Below are 20,941 nucleotides of genomic sequence, written 5' to 3'. Positions count from 1 at the left end.
TTTGGTTTGAAACAGAGGTGCTTGAAGGAGGACATGAAAGATAATTATAAATACTGGAAGGAAATTATAAGAAAATTATTTATTCATGATTTTGAGAATTTGGGGTACTGAACACAATGCAAAAAAAATGCTTTACACTTGACATAAGTTATAGAACTTATTTTCACAACATATTGTGAGAAGTCAAAACAAAAAAAATGGGTTCAACAAGGAGCTTTACAAATCTGCCAGTGTTAGTGGGGATAGTTCAGAGTCAGTCTGACCCAGGTGGATGCTGTGCTGCTGATTGGTGGGGGAGGAAATAATTTTTACTTGTGTCATCTTCAGTGTGTAGTAGATATTCTGTGTGGCTCTACTGAAGATAGAATTCTGTACTTCATGGACTGTCACTGTGGCTAAGTATTGAGTGGTTTGGGGTAACTAACTGTGGTTAGTTACTTTTTTCATCTCCTGTTCAAATTGGCTGTTGAGCAGGAAGGTGATGTCTTGCCTCTGCTAGCAGTGGAGGAATGTGAATTTGTAGGCTTGGGTCACCAGGCTATTAATGACTTGCTTTCATATTGAGGACACAAAGCTGACTTTCTGTCTATATACACATTATTCACAAGTGGATCAAAAAGCAGCAAAACAGAGACAGAGTGGTGGTGGCAGTGATGGCAGATGTATTCTGGATTAGTAGAGACTTAAGTGACTGAAAAGAAGTGCTAGGTATTGATAATTTTATACTAAAATACAAATCAGTTGCTTTCCCAGGTGTTTTATTTTTCTAAACTTCCTTTTCCATAAAGTATCCCATCAAAGTGGTCACAGAACGATTGAGATCAAGCATTTCCATGTGGAATGGAGTGGAAAAGTCTGTTATCCCTTGGTTCCAATTTGTTCTGGTAGGACTGAAAAGACAGCTGTAGAGTGTGCAAGAGGGTGACAAGGTTTTGTTCAGCCTTTCTTCTGTACACTCCATATGATGGGAATCAGGACAGGTGATTCCCAGGCAAGACCAGTAATTGTTGTTTTATTAGCTGCAGTTCAGACTTGATGTTGGCTAATGAGTGCCTAAAGAGACAGTGTGGGTGTCTTACACTCACTAAAATAATATTTTAAGTATTGTTTCAGAAATTTTAATTCCTATGGGCCAATTACAGCACCAAGACAAAGGAACTTGACCTCTGAATGACAGCTGAGTCTACACAACTAAAAATGACATAGATGAAAACATTTAGAAAGTGGAGAGAAGTCTGGTGGGGTCATTAGGTGAGGTGTACCTTGTTGGATCTCAGAAGAAGATTTGATGGTGCTTCTGTCAACTGCTGAATTTTAAGTTTTTTCAGGTCTGAATTACATGAAATACAGAAGATTGGGACAGCTGCTTCTAAGGTACTAAGGAAAGTTATAGCCCTCAAAATACTGGAATATGCTTGTGTTAAAGACAAATTGAGCAAAGGAGTGTTTTAATGCCTGGCATAGCAGTGAGAAGGAAAAAGGGAGACTTCTTTTCAATGTCTGTATCTGTTTGATAAGGGTGATTGTTCAACATGTAAAATGTTTGGTTTTGAATGTACTTGAGATTGTCCTGTGATATAAATATTGTGTTGACAGAAAAAAATATAGATCTTTTTGAGAAGCCTGTCCTCAATGCGCTGTAGGAATTTTGTATTGCAGCTGAATTCTGAACTTCCTGATTCAGCAGAAGGATTCGTGGCTTAGTGGGGAGATACTTGATTCGTAATAAAACAACCATCAGTTCTGTTTTCATTCTACTCTGTCTTCAAAATGAAATAAAAATGCAGTGGAACATATGAATGTGGTTGAATGTAGGAGCCAAAGACATACAGTGATTCTGTTCATACCAGATACTTCTGGTAACTGGAAAGTGTTATCTTTTTTTGGGGGGGGAGGGCAGCAAAGTGTCAAGATATTTCTTCTTTTTGGCGATGTTTTTAGAGAATTATTTAAAACAGAAAAAATGTAATATAGAATTACTTTAAGCAGGAACATGACACAATTTTTTTGGGGGATAGTTTGTCAGTAGATGTATAAATGTTTCTGTCCCATGTTTATGTAAGTAGTCTGATCCCATCTTTAGTAAACTGATTTGTCTACTTGTGAAACTAGAAGTAATGCCTTTTATTTCTCCTGCAGTTAACTTTGAAAGCATTTGAAGAATGTGAATAATTTCACTCTACTCAGAGAGTCTGGCAATAGTTTTTTACTTAATATCAGCAATTGACTGGAAAACAAAGTGCTTTCATATACCTCTTTAAACCCAGGAGTAAGCAAGTAGGTTTTCTTCCTGTTTTGAGAATTCAGGCTTCCACTGTTGGTATTAAAATATGGAAAGTACAGCTTGAATGGAAACTCAGAACAGATCATGGTTTTGTCTCTCTATTACACTCTGATAATTAACAAAATTAAGTATTTCTTGTTTAGATCATGTGAACTTGATGAACACAATAAGACATTTTGATCCCTGGAAGTTGCATGAGAGGGTATTCCAAAAGCACCTATAACCGGGGGACTTCTTAGTTTTACTACTTTGAAGTTTCTGTTGCAAATTCCAGTCCTGTGATGGGAATGGGGACTGTGATAAGATTCCTTGGGGAGCTTCTGCTTCTCTGTTTGGTACATAGTTCCATCTGGTGAATTAAAGAGCTTTTGAAATAATAGCATATAGAGTACATTCAGTTTCTTACTATTTTCCTGCACAGTGTTTTTTTCAATGTGTAAATCCAGTGTTGCTCCCTCAGGTCATCATTAACTTGTTTGTGTATTTGAATTAACTAACTTGGCAGCTGCCCAGCACCTCCTGCAGATTAATAGGAGCAAGTTTCACCTTGTTTTTTTTGGTCCTTTCATGACTTTACATGTGACATTCTTTCTGCTGATTGTCCATGACTAGTTTTTTTCTGAGCTGGTATTTTAAAGAAGACATGTGGTTTCTTGAAAGTGAGGAGAACAAATAAGGTAGCACAGTTTATTGTGCCTAAACAAACATTGATATAGATCTTCCTCTTCCTCTGGTGTTAGGTTGATGTATGTCTTTTCTCCTGGAAATATAAGAAAAAAAATTGTACTTTCTCATTCAGTTTGGAAAGATTGTCCTTTCTAGTGCAAGGAGAGCTGTGGAGACTGAAAGACTTAGACTAAAGTTTTGGAGTGTCTGTGTATTGTTTAGGAGTGGGCCAGGGAAATTTTGTCTTTTTATGTTTCAGATGATGCCGTGTTTCATGTATTCTGCTGAGCTGGTTTTGCATCCATGGCCTGCCAAAAATAAATGAGCTGAGAAGGCCCTTAAGGATATGCAGCAGAGCCGGTAGTGCCAGTTTTTGTGTGGTCCAAGTGTTGTGCCCTCTTGCTGCTGTATCTGTTCGTGGTGGTAAATGATTGCTGCTACTTACTGAGCACCAGCCCCAAGGATTTGTGCAGGATTTGATTGCTTGCCATGATAATATACGTGGATTTTGTGTTAAGATTGATTTCTTAATCAGGGGAACCTTTTCTCGCAACCAAATCTGAAAGAATATCAGAAAAATAGTTGTCAGGTGCTCTAAACTGGAGCAGGTCTGAGATTTGCACTTACAGCTTCATTGAGTTCATTTTGTATAAATGTTTTGTTGGTCCTATGTGATAAAAGATGCTCTTTGAACAGATGCCTCAATCTCAGTTATTGTCAGAGTTGTGAGACTACAGTAAGGCTAGGTTATTGCAGCCATGGCAAGAGGCTGTGGGAAAGGGAGGGTCAGCAATTGTTATGGCATTGGAAACTGGAATGGAGAACTACATCGTGCTCCTGCCTCTGCAGCTAGGGTATACTAATGAGTTTAATCACATTTTAATTAGTGTTTCTAGGTAATTAAAACTTTTCAAGAGATGTTGCTAAATAGATACACTTGAGCTTGAGATTCCAGTGTGTGTCTCCAAGCTGGCTTCCAGATATCCTGTCTGTTCCACAGAGGCTTAAGTTCATCATAACTGTGGTGTTGCACATATAGGTATTCATTAAACTGCCCTTAAATGTTAGATCATCTCAAAAAGGGCACTACAGATTAATCAGGGCTCCTGACCTAAGGCCATCTGTGCCTTCTCTTTGAATCTGGGGATTAAGTATAATGATGCTGTCTTGCATATTTTAGAAATGTATGCAAACTGTAAAACTACACTATAGTACAGAGAAATTGTCTAAGTCAAAGTGTTTTGTAATAACGAGATTTTACAACAATTTGTTACATTGTTTTACATGAAAATAAATTTCTAGATTCATCTTTGCCCTGAAACATCTTCACCTTTTCTTAAGACATTCATTCATTTTAGTTAATGAAACTTTTTCCTTACAAAAATATAAAATGTACTTCTGTACATTTTAATATAAGCAGTTGGATAGCTTAATGTGAATTTTATTATTTTTTTAACTTTTACTGATAAGAACAAAAGCAAACTTTTAATTTTTTAACATCATAATATTTTTGCTCTTAATTTCAGTGGAAGTAGCCACTGAAATTTTTGAATTGCAAGCATAAAGAATGTAATAAATAATTTTATATTTCAATTAAAATTCAGAAGAGCATTCCTATGATAACACTTACTTGTAAATATGAATATAGCTTCATGAAAAAATTGAATACTGGCCTCCATGATCAATGGATACATCAAATACATCAAATTTGCCATCTTTTGAGAAAGTAGAACAAGCAGATCTTCCTGTCATGCTTAGTTTTTCATTTGTATACAGGAAAATGAAAACAACTATTCCTGTGCTGGAGTTCTACTCGGTCGCTTGGATTTTAGGCTAGTTATTGCTCTGAACTAGTTGAGTAATTTGAAATCAAGGAAATATTCTCTGCATATATAAAAAGGCTGTGATACTATCCAGGGTAATACTTCAGAAAACTCTGTCCCTTGGAACCGATTGTAATATATTGTTAGACTTTGGAATTTAGACAATTCTATTGGATTAATATTTTTATAGGTTCTTGCTTTTGTCACTTTGGGCCATGATTATGGCATGATTATGTACTTAAAATAACAGGTTTCTTTTTGAAATACACTTATCTTCAGATTTTTTTTTTAAAGTGAGATTTAACTTTAACATTTCAATATCTTTTAGTATATTGAGCAAGTAGTGTGTAAATGCAGAAGCAGCAAAAGGTCATCCTCTCTTCAGAGCTGCATGTAGCTGGTTTGCAGCAAATAAGGCCAATACACAAGACAGTAAAGACATGTCTAGTGCTCGGGGAGCATGGACTGTCCATGCAGTGAGTGAGATGAGCTGTATTTTGGGCAGTGTGAAGACAGAGAATTACTACTAACAACTGTAAAACAGAGACTTAAATGCAAGATACCTCCGTGTTAACACAGAGCATAGGCTGTTTCAAGTTATACTTGTTAGATTTTCCTAGAAGGAGACACCTTCCACTTCCGAGCTAGCTTTTATGATGAGATTAGATATTGCAAGTGTCTTCATCAAGGCTTGCAAGTAGCGCTGATAGCAAGTTTTGTAGTCATACTTGCTTGCGCTTTGTTTTCAGGGATTCTTTTACCTCTCAGTGCCAGGGCAACTTTTTTCCCCATTAGCCTCATACCCTTATCATCCTCCCCTTTGCACACATAAAGACTATTTTGCAGATTGCCTTAAACCCACAAGCAAGGGTGGGTTTATTTGGGGTTGAAAGATAAGAACAGTGAGACATACAGAACTGCTCATTGCAGACCGTCCTGCTGAGCCACTTCCAAGAGGTGGCTGGTTGTGATCAGCAGGGCGGCTGCTTTCTGGTGTCTCTGCTACAAGAGGTCCTGGTGGGGCTGCTCGCTACTGGCCTCTGGCTTCAGGAATCCAACTGACCAGCTGATACTGGTGGGATATAAAATTAATCAGGTCTCAAAAAGCAAAGAAAGAAGAGTGGTAGCTAAGGTGTCTAGCTCAGACTCAACCAGTCTGCATCTGTATCCGGTGTAGAACAGCATGTTTCCATGCTTTTCATGGTATGAAGAACTTACTGAGTGCATAGTTGGTGTATTTTTTTATTCAGAGTTATCTACAGCTAGAGGCTTTGTTATTTTTATAGGCACTTCCCTTCCCCTCTGTTTTTAAGTTCCCCTTCATACAGCAATAATTTATTTTTCAAATACTTATGCATTTGCACATCAGTAACTGTTCCACAAGCACCTGTGACAAATTTAGTGACTGATCTCTGACATACTATTGATCTGATGGCTTTGGTATTAAAACTAATAGTGTTGTCACAGGGTGTTTGGTGAGGCAGGTATTCTGCAAACCCTGTTGTCTCTTCCCTGTGACTGTGGGGAGGTTAGAGACTGGCCATGCCCACTGTAGTTATTCTGTATTGTTCAAGATAGCAGAACAAAAGAGATTTTTAAAAAATCACCTATTTATGCTCTGATTTTGGCATTTTCCAACTGAACCTCTAACTAGAGGTTCTAGTTCTGATTCTTTTTTCAGTAAGTTTGTAGTTCATGAGGGCATGAAGGGGTTTTGTGAGTGGCCAGAAGAGAAAGGAGATTAGTAACTCTTATTCATCTTCTTTTGTGACAACATGTAAGATACATATTCATCACAGAAGCACACTCTACTGATCTTCAAAAATGCTCTATTTCATTATTTACATGTACTTACTTGTATATTTTGTATGATTGACTCCTGGGGTGGGGCTTGTTTGTTTTAAATTTGGTTATCATTAATCTGTTTGTTTCTGTTTACACTCTCTGCTTGAAATAGTGTGATGTGGTACTTAGGAAAAAAAGTTATTTAGTAAGCTGCATTTGTATCTACATGCTGTGAGGTTATGAGTCTCTCATTTCCACTTGTTTTCACACTAGACAGCAGTGTGAAGAGTTTTCTTTCTCCTCTCTGCCACCTTACTGTCTCAGCTAGGTAGGGGCAGGGCAGAGGCAAGAATTGCAGTGGAGACTTTGGTGACCATTGGAGCTGACCTTGGAGAAGCACAGCTTGGACTTCATGAATGTGTTGCATAACAACATATTTAAAACAGAATTATTTCAAAAGAAAATACTTCTTCTTTCTTCCCTTAATGTGTGCTTGACATTTAAATGAAGAGAAATTTCCTTTTGAAAAATTAATTTGAATCTCTAAAGTTTTGGTCCATTAGCCTAACAATAAAGACAGCTGGATGGGTGTTTTTGTTCTCTGTGTTCAGTTGTTTCTTCCATTGGGCTGTTGGATTCAAGAATTTAGGCCACACTGAAAAACTCTTCCAGAGAGCTTACGTGCTTCTGCACTTCTATTTCCTTGCCACTCCCTGTGGCTGTTGCTGGCTATGTTCCTTTCAGCTGAAAGGTGGTATTTTTTTTGTTTCAGACTGGTGGGCTACATAATGATGAAATATTTTCTGGTATCCACTTAGTAATTTCTAGGGAATTAACGTCCAGGACTTAATGTCTGCTTAAGCCAGTTTATAATGTTATGAGTAACAATTACACTGTTTGTGAAAATTAAGTTACATGTCAAAGCCCCCTTAGTCTTCTTTAATCATACTGCCATACCTGAAATGAGCTGTGACAGTGATACTTTGGCAAATAATATACCATGAAAAATAGTTATACTCTAATATTTTCCACAAATCTGAAGCCTACCGATGAGTGAGAGAAGAGTAGTTATGAAACTGCATGAAATTTATACTATGTAATTATATTGCTATACTGTAAAAGCTGACAGTGATGTGAAATTTGGCAGCAAATATAACTGCTGCTTTTGCCCTTCTTTTGATCTTTATGACTTTCCTTTCTTTCCTCCTTTACCACCCTAGCTGAAGGTCACAGAGGATGCAAAGGAAAAATTTTGAGCATCATTTTTCTCTATCATGAGACCAGATTTCATTGATGAGTAGATTTTGCTGTCAGTCAATTTTGTTTTCAAGCACTGAGCATTAGTTCAAGAATATTACAGTTGTTAAATGAGAAGTTACATAGACCAGATGGTTAATTGGTTGCTGGAATATGATGATGTTAGGTTTTATATTTCTGATTAAGCTGAGAGCTGTGTGGGAAAATGCTAATACAGTCATCAGTATGGAGCGGAAGAAATTATGAAGAGGAAGCTTCATTTCCTTTGAAAAGAAATACAGAATGTTGTCACTTTTACCATATAAAAAATAAAACCATATATCAAAGTTGATATAAATCAAAGCATTGGTTAGGGAACCTGGGAGGCTGAGAATTTTGATGAAAATGGAAGAAGGGTATGTTAATTGTGAAACAAGTGCTTACCTGGAACTTACACCATTGAGAGAGGCAAATATGTGATTTCCTCTATACGCCAAATTATGTCTTACATTTTTGACATTTTTCCTCTTCAAACTAGCCTGTGCTTTCTAGTGAGGAGTTTTCACAGATTGACTTCTTTCAATGGGTAAAAATTTTTGGACATTCTTTACAAGACTTAGAAATTAAAATAATGATTGGCTCAGTCTTGGACATTTTAACTGAACAAGAAACAAGAAACGGAAAGTTATCTCCAGGATTAAGGTGTGTTAGTTCAATTGTAAACCAGGCATTTCACTATGTATGTGTAGTTTGAAGGGAAGTCATTTAGAAATTTGCCATAGTGATAACTTCTAAATACCTAATCAATTTTATTCCATGAATATTCCCTCAGCTTAGAAAATGTTAGTGGTATCACAGCGATGATTGTGATAAAATGAATGTGTTCTGATACAGCACACTATGAAAATTTGTGTTTTGTCCCCTCTGACTTTTTGGTTGTGTGCTCTTGCTCTGAGTAAATACTGCCTTTATGGTATGGATACAGACCACAAAATCTGTGAAATATTTTTTCATTTATTCTGATTAGAAAAGGAGAGAAATAAGCACTTCATTAATAGCTATTCTAGAATGAAATGTTTTATAAAACACCACCTTCATAAAAAGATGGATTGACAAAATGCAACTGTGAAAATATTCTGCAGTAATAAATTGCAAATATTTGTTTTAGTTGGCATTTCTCCAGTTTCCGAACTTCCTTAAAATTGCCAAAATTCTGTCCCTCATTTCTTGTAATTCTAGCATATTCAACTTAGAAATAGGAAGAACACCCTTTACTGTTATGAAATTCAGTGGGGTTTTGTACCCATTGTGTTATTGTTTATAGATCATGTAATTTCACTACTTAAACAGTTTGCAGGCAGTTATTTCAGTAATGTTGTGGATGTCATGTGAAAATGATCGCTTTTCTGAGAGGAAATAAAACTAATGGTAACAATTTTTTTAAACAATATAAATCACATATAGTTAGAGCATTATATATCCTAAAGTTTCATATTAGATTCTTCTTCTTAAGCAATCAGTTGCAGACCTGTGCATGGCATGAGATGAGGCGAACTGCTTTATTATTTCCAATGACAAGATGAAGTCCGCCCTTACTTACTTGAAAAGTGCAGGAGCTCCCTCTCCTGGCTTAGAGCGCTGTAAGTTGCAAGGTTCTGGGAACGTTTTCAATTTATCACATTTAAAAAATACCTTATTTTGAATACTTACCTGTAGAAATGTTTTTCTGGTATCTTGAAAGTCATTGCAAAAATTGGTTTTGATGCCCATTTGGATTTTACTCTGAGTGCAGTGTCTGTGTTTCTGCCATCTGACAGACACTGCACTCATTGGCAGCAGATGATATCCTCCCTCTCTTGTCAATGTGGTCATGCTGGAATGACAGCAACATTTAATGTATTCTTAAGTTACAAATCCAATATGTCCCTTCATTAAGCCCCACCGCTGCTTTTCACAGCCATTGAGGGCAATGTGAGTCATTTTGTACAAAGCCCTGTAAATCATCCTAAGTCTAGAAAGAAGTTTAAAAAAAGTAAAACTTTTTACTGTTGATGTATATAGTGTGAGTTCTTTCCTCCCCTCCCATCCATTGGGAGAGCAGTAGGAGAGAGAGGAGGCCTCCTCACTATTTGTTTATTCAGTCACTCTCCTTTCATAGCCTCTTCAGTGTTGGAATTCATCAGAGAAATTAGATGGTTTTGTAGATACTTAAATTTGATATGGTCTTTTATACAACATCATTTTCAAGGGTAGAAGCCTGACTTGAAAAGGTAGCACTGGAGACACATTTCTTAATGTAGCGATTTAAAAACACCCCAGTCCAAGCAAAAAAAACCATTTCTGAATTCTGAGAATGCAGGTTGATTAAAACATGTATTTAATTCATCTCTGTCAGTGTTGTACCCTTAAATCATCTATCAAAATAGGAGCCAAGAGTGCCAGATGAGCGCTAGCCCATGTTCTGTTCCGTATCTTACCATCTCAAGGATACTTGTGCAAGGAACACACATTGATATGTACTGAAAGAGACCAGTGCTTTGAAGTGACTACAACTTTCGTACCCGAAGTAGCTTCACTTAGCTGAACTCAGTTACCTGCCCTTTCTCTGGGTGTTTTTTGACTTCTAGGTATTTTTAGCTTTTCAGTTCAGAGGGAAGATTGACCTCTGGTTGCATACTGTTACAGGAGTATAAAGGAGTGTATGACATGTGTGGGGACAGTGCACAGTCCTGTATTAACTTCTTCCGTGCTATTAGGGAATTTTCAATGGCAGCTCAAGGAAACATTTTACTGTAGAATAGTTATACATTGCATCATCAAAACTTCTGTATTCACAATATTTGATTTGGCAAAGAACTACATTTTTAAAAGATGTTTATGCACTTTAATTTAGCTACACTTGCTGGTTCATGTATGCTTACTGCTTCATTTAGCATCTTTGTCATTTCCCAGTAAACTTCAAGAGATGTAAGCTGAAGAGGACCAATGAATAACAAAAAATGCCAAATGTTCACTATCAAATTGCTTCACTCTGATTTATACAGTTTCAGACAAGGAAAAGAAAGAAAAATACAACTTTGGTATTTCTAGCAAATGCCAAAATAGAATCAATGCAGCATTGTTCACCTAGTTAAAATTCCAAAATCCAGGAAATGCAAACATTAAGTTTCCAACAGCAACATTAACTTGGACTCTTTGCATATCCTGTATTTTCCTGGTATGCATTGAGACTTAAAGCAATGTATTAAGCTGTGAGTTAAACAAGAAAAACAGAAAAAACAGAAAAAAAAGGTCTTCATGCCAAGTTTAGTTCTGTTAGCATTTGTGTTTATTGACCTTTTATAATTTTAAATTATTTTCTTCATAAAGATCGAATATGGGGTTTTTGGCCAAATGAAGTGAAATCTGAGAGCTTGTTTTCACTGCAGTGTGAACTTAACATGCAGTTTACCCCTTGCCTTAAACCTGACTCTTCATCCAGCAGTATCTCAGATTTGAATTAAGCAGTTTTAAGTCTTGGAAATATGACTTGAACGTCAGAGGCACTCTGATTACTGTGAGAGTATTACTTGGGCTATATTGGTTGGCAAGACAGAACTTAGAATTAATTCCAGGTGATATCTATTTTGCTAATTAAATTTCCACATAACTTAAGCGTGCAGAGTGACTTGAGTGGTAGAGTAAATCGAACTTAAAGATGGACTCTTAACTATGTCTCATTTGAATTCTAATGTATAATTTTGTAAGCTATATATACTATTGGTTCCACAATTTTTAGAGTATTGCAGTTGCCTGTAAGGAACTGAAGACACAGGAAAGTCCTGCTCTGAGGGTGGTTCCAACCTGCAGGTGGTACAGAGCTGCAAGCAGACAGACCTTCCTATGTGGATGTTGCTGTCTGCAACTGCTGACACGTGCCACACACTTTAGGCTTCTTGCCTGTTTGAACTCTGCTAATCCATGTTCTAGAAGAAAGGGTAGAGCCTTAAAGGAGGTATTTGGAGAGTAGTAAAGCAAGGATTTGCTGGTTAGAAATAGATTTGGAAACTGACTCTAGGTTTAGGAAGCAATGGTGTGGCAGTCATTCACATTTTCCCATGTGAACAGTGGTGTAAAAGATCAGTGGGGTGGGAGTGGAAGTGGAGACAGGAGAAAATGAAGAGTAAGGGAAGTAAAAGTAAAATGTCAGGAGATGGGAATATTTATAAATAGAGGGGGTAAAGGCCAAGTTCGTTGCTGGAGGTTCTTGGATTCATGACAAGAATAGTGAGTACGTAGCAGTGTCATAAGGGAAAAGGTAAAATGAATATAGATGTGAAGCAAGAAACTGCAACGTAGAATTTGGACAGCAGGGCCTGAGAGGGGGAAGCTTCTCTCCTAGAAAGAGGGAAATGGAGAAAAGGAAGAGAATAAAAATGGGAGGAAGTATATGCTAGGTGACAAGTCATACAGTGGCTTTGATGCAATGGTCCTGCCAGAGTTTGCCAAGAAAGAAGAGGGGAGGGTATGCAGTCAGAAGAGAGCTTTTCAGTGGCATCTGGAAGTTAGGAGGAATTGGAGAATTCAAGAATGAAGGATGGTCACAGGGAACTTTCAGAGAAGACAGAAGACTGCAAGAAGTGCCAGGAGTGCAAAGGCGCTGGAATGTGTCATTGATTGGCTATTGACCTTAACCTTTCTTTTCTTCTACAAACTTAAATCACAGAAAAGTGATTGAGAAGAAGCTTGTAAATTGATGAAAGTCAACCACAGACTTTGTCTGATTAGCTGTCTGTCTATGTGCAATACTGTTTTTACAATGCACATGTACACTTAAGGAATTTTTTTTGTTACTTATGGTCAAGATGCAACTAATAAATTACCATTTAATAAATCAAAATATTTTTCAAAATTGAGCTAAACCAGATTGCTCACTGAGTTTTAAAACTTCATATTGAAAAAAGCAATCTGAAACTGATTAAAATGAAAATTGTAGTGGGGTTGTTTTCTTGGATAAAAACACTAAGAAAGTGGGGTTTATTCTGCATCTGCTCTCTGAAAAGAAACCCTGTGCTTAATTATTAATTCATCTCTTTTCTTTACCCATCCTCTAAAAAAATCATCACATTTTGACAGAGGAGGATTATGGAAAATTACGCTGAACAAAGGAGAAGTGTTCAGAAGATGGAGAAAGAGAAGGAGTGATCAAAAGTTCTGTAATAAAATTTGGAAGCACTGTAAAATATCTTTACCTTATTTGCCTCTAGAGGTGTTCAAAATTTTGAGTTTGAAAATTAACATTCTGACATTGGAGGAGGTATTTCTGACTTTGAAGTAATAATTTGAATATTTATGTAATTGTGGGGATGATTTTTGGATATGGCTGTTTAACAGAGCTGAGAACTGATGCATGCATGTTTTGTTGGACTATGTTTTAAATAATGTTGGTGAGGCTAATATATAGCTAAACTGTAAGTCAATTAGGTATTTACTAGTTTCTTTAGGATGTCCTTAATCATGGTTTACTTTACAGATTTCCCTTCCACTTTTGTAAATGTGGGCTCAAACTGCATTATAATACTATTAAAATCTGAAGTATATTCCTAAAATTGGAGTTGCAGAGCCCCTTGGTGCAAAACATTTTTAATTGTTTTTAGGGAGTGTTGAGGTTGTTCGATGATTCATTGCAGTAGGTTTTGCTGAACTCTCATTTGTAGAAAAATTGCCAATTTTTTTTCAGTATTTTGGGGGTCAGTAAGGTTTGTAATTTACTGTAGGTAGTTACATTTTTCAAACAGACTGTCAGGAAACACTGCCAGAACAAAACTATTTGTGCAGGTAATTAATGGAGAGGCTGTGGTACCTGCTGACAGCTATTTTCCAAGGAAAGGAATGGTTTGCAGCCCGGGGAAAAGTGTTAAAAGTGTGCCCAAACCAGTAACTCAAACTGAAAGAGCAACCTTTGATCTGAGACATAGTTTAGGTCACATTTTAATGAATAGCTTTATTAAACTAGTATATTAAACTAATATTATTCTGTCAGTTGGTACATTTTATTTGCAGAAAATTGGATCTGTCTAAGGGTATTGGACATCTACAATAGTGATGCTGGCTAAAATTAAACTGGTAGCTTTAGTGTGTTTATTTAAAGGAATGTTTTCGTGCTTTGAAAGGAATGTGTTCAATTCAAACACTGACATTAAAAATCTAATCTGGACAGAGCTCACGTAGGGGTTTTTGTGTTAAAGACAGAGAAGGTGCAGGTTGCAAAAAGCCTTGCCTCTGTTTTAATATTGGTACTCATTGAACATATTTCACATTTAGCATGGCAGTGTTTTCAGGCTGCAAGGAACTTTCTAAAACTTAAACTGTAATACATCATAATATATAAATTATTAACAATATTACCAACTTCTTAATAAATTAATATATTCTGTATTTTATTTCTGGTTTTTCTATGTTGTATTGACTCATTGAAAGAATTATTTCCCATTTGTGTTTAGAGAGGGTTTAGATAACAGTGGTATCTAGATAAATGGTCCCACTCCAGATCATGAAAGAATATTATGGGGGAAGGCAGTCTGAAAAAGGAAAATTGTGATACCAGTTTCAGGGTTGCTGTTGGAGTTGTTAAGGTACGTGAGATTTTTCCATTGACGCAGAATTACTCTCATCCGAAGGAGAAACCTGTCTTTTGCTGAAGTTGTGAAGGAATAAAATTGTACACTGTGCTCTTTTCCTTCTCCCTGTCTTCTGAGCCCTTTGAACAAACTCAGTCAGGCATGAGAGAGGATCTCTCCCATATATGAGCTTCTGGCATGTTTTTGGAAATGTGTGGTTAAGTAGTGATTGAAGTTGTGTGATTTCTGTTAATAATCCAGCAAGGGAAGTGTCTAGTGGGAGCTCATCCTTGAAGAGAAAGAGAATAAAATTATAAAGGTCAAAACATGTAGCCTAGACACCAGTCAGGAGGGCCACTCACTGGAAATAAGCTTGAATTGTTCTGGTGTTGATCAAACTGCTGGAAATAGCCACCACAGACTGATGAGGTAGTAATTTCTACTGTCTTAATGTTTTTCTGTACATTACTTCTGAAATACTCTCTCTTTTTTTCCTTGTACTCAAGGATTTTATCATTTGGATAATCCCTTTTTTTTTCCCATCTGTAAAAATTTTCCTGTAAGTAAGGACCAGAGACATCTCTCTCCTGATACACTGACTTCGCAGTCAGATTTGAGCCATGGAAGTAGAAGTCACACTACAAGATATAGAAGTATTTTTGTCCAAACTGCTGTTTGTTGAAGATGTAACCACAAATGTATTAATTAAATGCCAAGCAGTTACACATTTTCAATGGATGCTTAAGAGTGCCTAAATTATCTACTGTTCTCAAAGTCTTTTCACAAAGTGTGGCTCTTTCTAACATATCTATGGTGTAACCTAAATAAAATGGAGAACACTGATAGTACATTATACAGAAAAATATGCAGCAGCCTTTAATTTTTTTTAAGGCTGAAGACTGATATGATGACAAGACCACGTGAAAGCTAGTGAAGGCAGCTGTTGACCTTTCCAATTTGGGGGGCAGTCCTTGTTTTCTGTGTTGGTGTATTAGTCAATAACATTTGGGAATTGCCATAAACATTTCTGGGGTTTCTAAGTGGACTTCATACAGAGAGATACTTGCAATAGTTTTGATTTTCATTACGCACAGTGCTGAGTGAGTCAGAGGTAGCTTCTTGCTTCTGCAGCATCTTTGAAGACCCCTGATGTTTATGCACATGTCCTCTATGCTGTAATTCAAGTTGAAGATTTTTTGAAGGTTCCTGTTGCCAGCAAGTATGTACTGCCTGTAGGGGCGGCTGAGCAGCTTTGGAAGCCTGTCAGGAGCCACAAGCGGGTTCCAGTAGCCTGTCGGAGACCGTGTGATTAAGGAGGTGAAACCTTCTTCAGAAGAGTTTAAGAATTCACTAGATCCCCTTACATTACAGCTTCCAAAAGAGTCGACCACCATTTTCAATTCAGATTTTGTCTACTGAAACAAATTTACTTCTCCCAGTCTAGAAAACCTCCCTTGGCAATTTCCTGTGTTCGCTGGGTTTTGGAGTCTTGTATACATGTCTGTAGTCACTCAATTACTTGAGGGCCCATAATGAATACAAGACTGACTGGCTGTCAAATTTCCTGTCTCTGCATGAAATCTCTATCTGGTACTTTGAATACCATTTGCAGACATTCTGGTTTAGTCCTGCAAATCAAGGTTGTAGTCGTCATAATTGTAGCATCCTTTCGAAAAATGGGTTGAATGTTTCTTGTATCAAACAACCTGGGTTTATGTGTCCCATCCCCAGCCTGCCTGCCTTCTGATTTGTAGCATTGTTATGTTCATACTTCTTATGTTTTTATCTGTCATAAATTAATCAAAAGTCTTCAGTCTGCTTTTTAAATTTGAAGAAAAGCAATTTATATTCATTAAAGTGCCGAAATATTGAGTGACTTGTAAAATACCCTTTCAGAAATAAATATTATGGAGTTTATTGAGGTTTGTGTGGGAAGTCTGAGGTAAAACTAAGACTTCATATTTTCTGTCTCCAACTGCATGGTGCTTGCCATAAGTACAAATTTGAATTAGCTTTTCTACCTCATCTTTTTTCAAAAAATGAACTTGACTGAAATAAAGTGTATGCATGACTGATAGAGTCACTTCAATTCAAAAGCAATTGAGGATGCTAGAAAGAAGCTACTAAAGCTGAAATTACCTGGACTGCCATTCATCTTGGCACTCTGCAGCTGCCTCCCACCTGCTTGCTTGATCTGCCCGACCCTCTGCCTGTTCTTACCAGTCCTGTATTCATGATGTGAGTGATCACAAACAAGATTTATCCCCTCATCCTTTGCTAAGGGACCTCTCTTACATGTGGGATATGCAGAAAAATGGTTCCCTCGGAGAGCTGTAATTGTAGAATTTTGTGGTTTTGGAGGGTGCTTCTGGGAGGCTTCTGCCCCGCTCCTGGCCTTGTGTACCCGGGGCATGTCACCCTGGTGAGTAATGTCACTGTAATGACCTTGGTGGTGACGATGACCAGAGCTGTGTCTGGCTCGATGACCCTGCAGCGTGTGGGAGCTGTTGGAGGACAGGGGAGCCTTTCTGTGCTTTTTACAACCAAGGCTTAGTTTTTCCCCCCAACACCTGCCATTCAACCAGAGCGCCTTAAAATAGAGATGTCTTTCATTATGCATATAAACACAGGCAGAAACAATTAAAATTACGCGTTTTGTTATTTCATCTTAATCCATTTTCATTAAAATAATGACAAGCAGAAGCGAGGAAGGCGCGTGTCGTTGTCTCGCCAGGGCCTCCTCGCGGCGCCTCCCGCGGCCGCCAGGGGTCAGGCGGGAGCCGTGAGGGGCCGTGAGGGGCCGGGCGGGCGCCGCTGTCTCCGCGCGGCGGGTGCCAGCAGAACCCGATACGGTGCGATCTATAGAAGCAAGGTACAACTGGAATAATGAAATTTCAAAAATAAGCCCTTTTTAAAGGCTGGTTGTAACAGTTCTGCTGGGTATTGTAAATGCCTCAGGTGCACTTGATACTGCTGTTACGTTCCTGGCTCTGGCTCCTAATTTTTATGGAAAGATGGATTGAACTTCAATTTAGGAATATTCGGTAATCCCTCTCAGGACATACTGTAACAGCTGGTATTTCTGTGTTGCAGCAAATCGATTCCATACAGCAGTCAGCAATGCCTATGGCTGGGCTCCGGCAAAAACTTCCAAAGCATTTTAAATGAAGTGAGCCAAAGAAAATAGCATCATCACTGCAAAAATGTAGCTTAATTTGCACGTTAGGAAAAAAAAAAAATCCTCATCCCATTCCAGCAAAATATTAAGCATTTTACTGGTAAGGATTTCATCAGGTCATTTATTTTTCATTAATATATATTTAGGATCAGGGGGCAATAACTTTATGCTGTATATAGGTTTCTTAAATAATGAGGAGCTTGATTTTTTTTGTACTGAATGATTTACTATGAAATAAAGAAAAATAAAGAAACTGATGGAGTTAAAATACATTGCATATATGTAGATCAACAAGATTTTCTGCGTTTTGCAGTAAACTCTTTTTAAGGAACTTGAATTTCTGGTTAATAGTAATGTGCTTATAATGAGAACACCTTGTTTGGTTGGTTTTGGTTTATTTTCTGTTTTGTTTTTTTTTTCTTTTTAACAGATGAAAATACTTTAAGATGCATATAAATCAAAGATATTTCATTAGTAATCGATAATTTTGTTTAACCAGTTTCATACGCGCGTTAAAGTAAAAATGCCTCTCTCCTTCACACGGCTGCTCGGCTGTGCTCGCGCTGGGGACTGTCACTGACTTTGGGACCCGACTTCTTCTTTATGTGTTAAACAGAAAACAAGCAGAATTAATGTAAAGTGAATATGTTCCGTCTTAATTGGTACAATGTGTCCTTGGCTATGATGTCTTTTTTTTTTTTCCTCTTTTAAACTGCACCCTGGCTAGCTTTACATATAGATGTTTTACAGCTCTTGTCATCATAAGATGAGCTTTCACTCTGGAATACTTAATTTCCTTATCCGTGCTTTAAATTTTAAGTTAATGGACTTTTGTGCTGATTTGATGAATGTCAAAATATTTTTTTTAAGCTGATTTTTTTTTTTTTTTACTGAAAACTTCTTTTCTTCATAAACTTCTATAATTTGAAAAAATCCTAAAACCCTAAACAATCTTAATAGATAAGCTTTTAGGTTTTTATTTGGTTCTTTTCATAGCAGAAGAAGGGTGGTAACCTCTGCTGTATTTGCCTTCTTAACCAAACCCCCCAGATTCACTGGGTAAATGCCTAGGGGATGTAAAAAACCCCCACACTTAAAAAAAAACTGCTAGGCTATTTAAACTGTAGGTTTATGCCTGGGGACAAGTGAACAGCTAACTTATATCTAATAATTGCTTTAAAACTTACTAAACAAAATCTTGTGGATGGCCCTTAGTATGCTGCAATATTTTTAGCCAAGTGGAGGTTTCTTTCACTGAAAAACAAAATTTTGAACAGCATACACTGTTTACAGCACCTGTATATCACTCTTCCACAAGACTGTTGCCAAGTTAAAATGGGTCCAAAATATGCACTTTAAGAGCCAACATGACTTCAAAAGTCACTCTGATTAATATGAATGTGTTTTAAAAAAACCAACAAAACCCAAAACAGCAATAGCAGTGGCAAAACGCTCTTCTATTTGTTTATTTTCTTTTTCTAAAGCAGAACTATGCTGCTTTCTTTCTTCAAGGATTCTTTTTGTTTACTGAAATCTGGGAAAAACCATATTTTCTGGTAGCTTCTACTTCCTCCTCTCCCTTCCTTCTCCCTGCAAACACATCAGTCCCTGCCCCGCTCTAAGTAGACATTTGCTGTCTTAACTTGGAATTTCTTTTCGTACGTTTGCATTCCAGTTTCATATTTTAACATACTTGAATACAAATGTGTTCACTTCTGTTTGAAATAAATTTTAATTTTTGTTGCATGTACTCTGAATTCTTCTCAAAAAACGGTTGAAAGAAAGACCCAAAATTTACTATCAGTAGACCTGTACAATTATTACAAAATATGTGTTAAAAAAACACTGACTTTGTCATAATGAATCACAGAAAAATTCCTTACATGCTAATGGCTCCATCAACTCCACGAATCAAACTGCTGTTTACCTTAGAAAACTATTTGCTCCAGTCCTGCTTTTTACAGCTTCAGTTAAATTTTAGATTATATTTCCAGATTGCAAACAAAAATTTTAAATGCCCTGGAAATGATTGAAAGGAGGTTAAATAGAAACACTGAATAAATTACCTTGTTAGTAAGCAATTTTATTTCCCTGAGATAAGTAGTAGAAAAATTTGAATGACTTCAATTATTCACAGTTTTATTAAAATACCCCTAGACTTTATTTCCAAAATGCCTGACATGCTGGAGTTAAAGAGTACAATTTACACAAGAGAAATGTGTTAAATTATCCTTAATGCAGAATGGGATTATAAGCTAGACTGAAGAAAACAAAACTTGTTTCACCTGGATGAAACAAAGATCTTAACAGTCATAAATAAATGTCCAGTGCTTGGTTTTGAGAATCTTTAATAAAAGCTTATTTCATTATAATAATTTGATTCAATTAGCTGCAGTAATATACATTTTAACAATGTTCTTAATTGAAAATTCTATTTCTGTTCTTTCTAGGAGAAGCTGGGAGATAACATAAATCTTTGTAGACAACTTGGCTGTGAGCAGTTAAACTGAAATAAACTTCTGCCTTCTGGCTGCAGTGCTGGTTTGAGGTTTCTGCGTGACGCTCTGCAGACTAAATCATGCCAGCGTTATCAACTGGATCTGGAAGTGACACAGGTACGCAGGCCAAGGAGGGGCCGTGCTTCCTCCTCATCTTGTTTGTTAAGTCTGTATTTCAAGTAAGATAATTAATTATGGTCTCACCAGATTTTGAATTTAAGGCTTAAAACATAACCTTTTCTCCCTGAAGTTAATTTAGATACATGAAACACCGCAGATAAAATATATTAATTTTGAAATGTTCCACCATCACCTTCCCCTCCATCCCCAACCTCCTAAAAAGAACAGATCCAAACATATATTATAGATGGATCTGAAGAATTTGGATTCACCTCTGAGCATGGTTCCTACAATGTTAACTTGAAAAAGGAGGAGGAGGGAAAAAAAAAAAAAAGATGATGATATCATGCATGCCTTAATATTTGCAGCAGTCTAGACTATCCCCTCTGTGAGTTACAGTTATCAGTGGAGTTATTTCTGAACACAGACTATTCAGTTTTGACAACTCTATAACAAATTAGGAGAAGAAAAATACTGTCTCAAATTCAGTTCCTTCACTTGTCTTCCACATCAGAGCTCAGTTCCTGACACTGACTGCTGGCAGTGGGATTGCAGATATGTAGCTTTCCATAGTTTTCACCTTCTTTGTGGCAATATTAGGTTATATTCAAAGGTTAAGTTTAATCTTCTAGTTATCCTGAATTCTCCCTCTCTGAAAGTATTTTTCTGCCTTCCAGTTATCCTGAATTCTCCCTCTCTGAAAGTATTTTTGTCCCTCTGTTTGGGACAACTAAAGTTAGTATTTTTGCTTA

The 20,941-nt window shown here is 37.0% G+C and overlaps 1 protein-coding gene across 1 annotated transcript in view; it reads left to right on the top strand.

Annotated features, from left to right (window-relative positions):
• MPP7 (MAGUK p55 scaffold protein 7) overlaps positions 1-20,941 on the top strand; it is a gene marked incomplete at its 3' end in the record, with an annotated part of 139,940 nt that overhangs the window by 16,985 nt on the left and 102,014 nt on the right. Inside the window, exon 2 of the mRNA XM_084216419.1 lies at positions 20,022-20,186. Within this exon, the coding sequence (XP_084072545.1) occupies positions 20,150-20,186 (37 nt within the window). The 5' untranslated portion in view covers positions 20,022-20,149. The remainder of the gene's footprint in view (positions 1-20,021; positions 20,187-20,941) is intronic.

This window comes from Fringilla coelebs, assembly GCF_963513975.1.
Source record: "Fringilla coelebs genome assembly, chromosome: 1".
Classification (NCBI taxonomy): Eukaryota; Metazoa; Chordata; class Aves; order Passeriformes; family Fringillidae; genus Fringilla; species Fringilla coelebs.
Note: the sequence above shows the minus strand (reverse complement) of the source record. Positions and strands in the feature narration are given on the sequence as shown.